Source organism: Merops nubicus, unplaced genomic scaffold, assembly GCF_000691845.1.
Source record: "Merops nubicus isolate BGI_N331 unplaced genomic scaffold, ASM69184v1 scaffold4227, whole genome shotgun sequence".
Classification (NCBI taxonomy): domain Eukaryota; kingdom Metazoa; phylum Chordata; class Aves; order Coraciiformes; family Meropidae; genus Merops; species Merops nubicus.
The window spans coordinates 31,353-36,738 of NW_008619423.1; the positions used below are offsets into that span (position 1 = coordinate 31,353).

Consider the following 5,386-nt stretch of genomic DNA (forward strand, 5'->3'; position numbering starts at 1 on the left):
AAACCCTCTGAAGTGCTCAAGAGTATAAAGACTTCTATTACACACTCAGAACAGACCTTGTTTAAGCTAAGTGTGGATATGAACGTTAACACAGTGACCACACACACAGAATTTTGGGTTGCAACCTAGGAGCATGTTATAAAGAAAACCAGTAAAACTTTCAAGACACACATATGACAGTTTTCTGTCCAGCTGAAAAAAGTTACTTAGAGCTGCTAACGCAATGAATGTACAAACCCAACAAGCCTTAAAAGAAGAGATTTAAAAAAGCATGAATGCAGATCTTACCATATCATCCATTTCTTCCTCCTTGCTGTATCTTGCATAATCTTTTCGCAAAGTTCTCATTAATATCATAGATACTAGGCCAACCAGAAAGATCACCATCATAAAAGAATTGAAAATTGAAAACCAGTGAATCTACAAAAAGAAAACACACCCCTAAGGTTTAGAACAGTAAATGTGTTTCAAACTTGTTCCAGTAAGGATAAATTGTTGCCTAGCAGGACAGCTTGTCAGCAGTACCTAAATAACAATAAATCCATATTATAAGTACTGCTACATTTGTGGAAAGTCCCACAACAACTGGCCTGTGAAATGTCACACAAAGCTTTTCAACAGCCAAGCTTGCTCACGATGAACTTATCACAGCTAAGTTAAGCACTAGCAAAGTTCAAACAATGGGTTGTGCACGTTCCCTTGGTAAAGGAAAGGCAACACGATGTACTACTGCCTTCCTAGAGAAGAGGTTTAAGTAGCAAAAGAAACACCCACACCCAAAAAGCCAAAGGAACAGGCCCAAAATATGCAGCAGCAATATTTTGACTCTGACAAGCACATGTCTTGGTTTTCACCAAGCTCCAGGCAGAATGCAAACCCTCTCATTTCAGAAAGTAGTATACCTCAGTACACCATCCTTAAGGACATCACAACCACAAGTCTGAACTATCACAGCTGCCATCACCAACTAGTTCAGGCCAATGCTCCTTGCTTTGCATTTACTTCAGTAAAAAGTGTACGTCTGATAAACTACAGTTCTTCAGCTTACAACCTGTACAGTAGTGTCCCTGTAACTTTATTGCTTCCTATATCATATAAATATATGTTCTTGAACTGCTTTGTATTTGGTGCAGGCTTGAAACTTGCCTGCACACTTACTGAAGCACCCTGAAAAACTGTAGATGTCCTATATTTGAGCAACAGAACTATCACTTAACAGTGACAGTCCCAGGACTGCCTGTTCCATTGTCCCAGAACACCTGTGACATCCAAAAATTCTATGACACCTTCTGAACTAATGCAACCATTTCAAATGGATATTTTGTAAGGTTGTCTTAGAACAATACCTACTCTGTGCTGAAAGAAAGATGGGTCAAGATACTTGTCAAATCGGTCTTCAAACTTCACATCTGATTTTTTCCATTTCACCTAAAGGGAGAAAAAATTGCACTTGAAAAGCACATTATAATATGTTCATCTGTACTTACACACAGAAATCCAAAACACATTTTAAAAATCATCCACTTCAGGTATTTTCTTCAATATGAATCTAGGTTTTGGAAAAAAAAAAAAATATACTCATGTTCTTAAAGACTGAAACGTACAGGTGAGATATAGTATGGACATCAGTCAGCTTGCCTCATGGAGCTAAACTTGTCTATGCTTATGTCTAAGAACAAGGAAGAATCAGTCTTGCACTGCTTCAGCTGTCACTGTCTCTGCCAGGCCAATCCAAGATGCAAACTTCTAGTTGTCAAAAACAACAAAACTTATTCATGATTACAGAATGAGCCTACAAAAGCTACTCGTGCTGGAGGTGCCAAAACCAAATTCTATCACAGGACCTTGTTTTTCAGTTTTGTCAAATGAATTGTTCAAAGATGTCTTCTTCCCTACAGTAAATACTCCTAAAACGATGATGCAATAGTTTTGAAAAATGCTCCCAAATTTGCCTAAGATTTCTGAACAAAGGTTAGAGAAAGAAAGCATGTTTAACTATGTTCAAGAACGACATGCTAGAAAGCAGTGAATTTTTCCAAAGGTTTATTTTTCTGACAGCAGACTCCCCTTTCTCAATATTTCCATGTGCTGCATTGCATGAAGATGCTTGTGGAGAGCATTACAAATGTCACTGAGTGATGATGACACCCCCTACTACTGCTCTCCCAAAGGCAGATGAATCTGTTTTGCTGCCGTGCACCGAGACCGGTATTCGGTGAAATCATCTCTATCTAAATTCTTCGAGTGCCTGAGAAAGAAGATGCAGTCTAGTAGAAGTGAGGGAAATGAGAAGATAAACAATCAAACTTAAAACAGATGCCAACAGGAAAGAAAAGGACATAAAATGAGATACAAGCTGGCTGGAAGGGAAGTGGATAAAAGGAATCAAGCTGGACCCTAAAAGACAGGCATTTTTAAAATCTACAAGCTAGAAGCTGCAGCCTAAAAACTCTAAGAACCCAGGATTCTGCAATCTAGACACTTCACCTGCCAATATATAACTCTGAAAGTATGTGTTTATGGCCATGCTATCACAGGTAACAGCATGTTACTGCTATCAGTTACCCCATTTGCTGCACAGAGGACTGCTTTGGATTTGGAAGATTTAATCGTACGAATGAACTGTATGATGCTTAATATAGCATCACAAAGTATTTTTTCAGAATTTTTGCAAGATTGGTTTCTTTTTAATTACTGAAATTGCATTTAAAGATGAAACAGGTCTGTACTAGAATTTGTTTCAAAAGCATCCCAAGACTAGGAAATATCAGTATCTGAAGTAGTCTTGAAACAAATGCAGCCCCCTTATGCATATCTTTATAAAATACATGACAAGGAACTATCCTTTCCAAAAGATGTTGTCTTATTCAGTTTAGAAGAAAGCATATAAAGTAGATTGAATACCCCTATCACTCACAATAGCCCTCAGACAGATTAAAACTCCCAACACTCAACTATTACTCACTTTGAGGTACAATATAACATTCTTCAGTTCAAATCAGGACCTTGCTGAAGATTAGCACCTCAAAACATTAATAGTTTTCAACATTATTTTAAGCAGATACATTCCTCACTGGACAATCTGCCACTAAGTGGCACTGCTTAGAAAAAAACCACCAAAGACAATCTGTGAATTAACCACCACATGCACACCAGCCCAGTGACTGTCCAGTAGCACCAACACAACTGGATAGGGAAGTCTTGAACTCTGTACACTAATAAGCATTCAGGGAACATCTAATGTTATTTTTATTACTGGCAGCTACTCAGCACTATCCATTTGAAAACTCACAGAGCAAATGGACTTGACAATGCTGGTGGAGTTTCAATAGAAAATTTCAAAATTTCTACTACCAATTTTGCAGTAGAAATAGGGAAATTAATAGATTGCAATTGTAATTCTAGAAAGCACGTATAAAACTGAATTATCTGCACCTCAAACTATACAACTTATTCAGCACATGGCAAATCTAACAGTTGCAAGACTGACATAAGATTTTATGACACCTACTGCTAACACATTTGCAGAAAAACAATGCATGAAGAACTAATTTCAGCATAAAAATGTGGTGAAGATGAGAAGTGAACCGTTACAGATTAAGTAACACTAAATAAACATGGAGGAAAACTGAAAAATCTAATTGATGATCTCAGCTCAGCAAATACTGTTTATTCATTACCTTTCATCATAGCAACTCAATGCAATACCAGAGAGCTTCAGACAAAACCTTACTAATAAGGTTATATAAATAAGTCAAATTTCTACAGGAATTACAAAAACAAGGTAAGTTTTGATACTGATTGCTTGCAAAGCATGAAGGCTTACAGGAGGTTTTGGTCCTAGCTCAGAATCCATTTCAAATCTATGACACAAACGTCAGAGCTCCAAAGAAACTGCATACCTGCTGGGTGGGGTCTCTATACATCTTGTCTCCATACCTTTTGGGATGTCTTCCTTTCCCACCAAACCACTTTTTTTTTCAGATTACAGAAGCTTCAGTTTGTTTAAAATGCTTCATCATCATCTTTATTAATAAACCTATCAAGGTTTTTCAGTAATGAAAAAAAGATTTTGAGGGAGTGAAGATGCATCTTTCTCTAATAGCCTGACATATCAATACATAATTGGAGGTAAACAAGTACCTATTTTTGAGCTATTTCACCATGTGGAATATCTTATTTACACAGGCATCACCACATTACTTACTGAATATGACATCTGGATTTTTGTATTTGGTACTAGTTTCACCTTTCCTTCACTGGTCAGATTGACATCTACAATTCTATTTCCATTGTAACCAATTTCAAGTTTTTTATAAGTCCAGAGGTAATAATCTTCTCCATTTTCATCTGCTTCTCCAACAATACCTGCACAGGAAACAGGTGAAAGCATCTATTACAGGTAAGCTTTTCAAATATTCTGCAATTATTTTTTAAAAATATGCATTTCAAAAATTTTGCCAGCTAAAGAAGCAACATGACTACAGTAAAGAGAACACAGCAGACCATTTGTTCTTCTTTTCAGCTCTAATACTTGGATTACACTTTCAATGCACAGCTATCTGCAAGTAGCATTTGTAATGGCTTTTAGAAAAAAAAGCATGCTGCTACAAACACTCCAGAAAGGACAGAAAACATGATAGTTCTTCTAGTTCTATTTGGAATTCTTACCAGATAAACAACTAGATGAATAGATTTAATTTCCCTGAATAGAACTTAGCCAAAAGATCTGGATTTTCCCCATCTCTTGTCTTCCCTTCACTTATTTTTCTTCCTTAGAAGTTTTACTTTGATTCTGTATTTCTCATTAGTTGACTCCCTTGCACATACTTGTTATTCTCATTTCCACACATGCTTCCAAGGCTTGCCAAGAATAATAGTTGTTCACTAGTCCCTGTTACTTTCACTGAAAAATTCAGAAAGTTACCATTTTCTTGAAAATTTTAATTACCTCCAACATGGAAAGCTGCTCAGATGTTCCTGGAGCATCAGAACTCAAGTGAACTCAATATTAGCCATAATTAATTTCTTATTTTTCAGTAAAGTACTGCAAAACATCTAACCTACTACCAAAAAAATCCAGAGAATATAGTATGGTAGGGGAAAAAAAAAAACCAAAAAAAACCAGTAAAGTCTAACAGCCATCAAGTTCACAGGCTACAAGCATCATCTTTCCTGTCAAGACCATCATATCAAAGATCACATACAAGATGGAAAGCCACAATAAAAGTTGCACTCAAGATATACAAAGGTGGAGGAGAGTGGGAGGACAAGTAGGTGAAGGATAGGGAACAGATTATTGTGAAGCAGCATGTGAAGGAATGGCACCTGTGCATTAACCTGTGATTTTTAACTTTCAAGGTGGTATTTTTCTGTCATGTTTTTC

General features: G+C 36.7%; 1 protein-coding gene across 1 annotated transcript in view; it reads right to left on the reverse strand.

Annotated features, from left to right (window-relative positions):
* TM9SF3 (transmembrane 9 superfamily member 3) overlaps positions 1–4,368 on the reverse strand; it is a gene marked incomplete at its 5' end in the record, with an annotated part of 26,961 nt that extends 22,593 nt beyond the window's left edge. The window contains 3 exons of the mRNA XM_008943771.1: positions 289–420; positions 1,351–1,428; positions 4,208–4,368. Coding sequence (XP_008942019.1) covers positions 289–420; positions 1,351–1,428; positions 4,208–4,368 — 371 coding nt within the window. The remainder of the gene's footprint in view (positions 1–288; positions 421–1,350; positions 1,429–4,207) is intronic.
* Between the last annotated feature and the right edge of the window lie 1,018 nt (positions 4,369–5,386).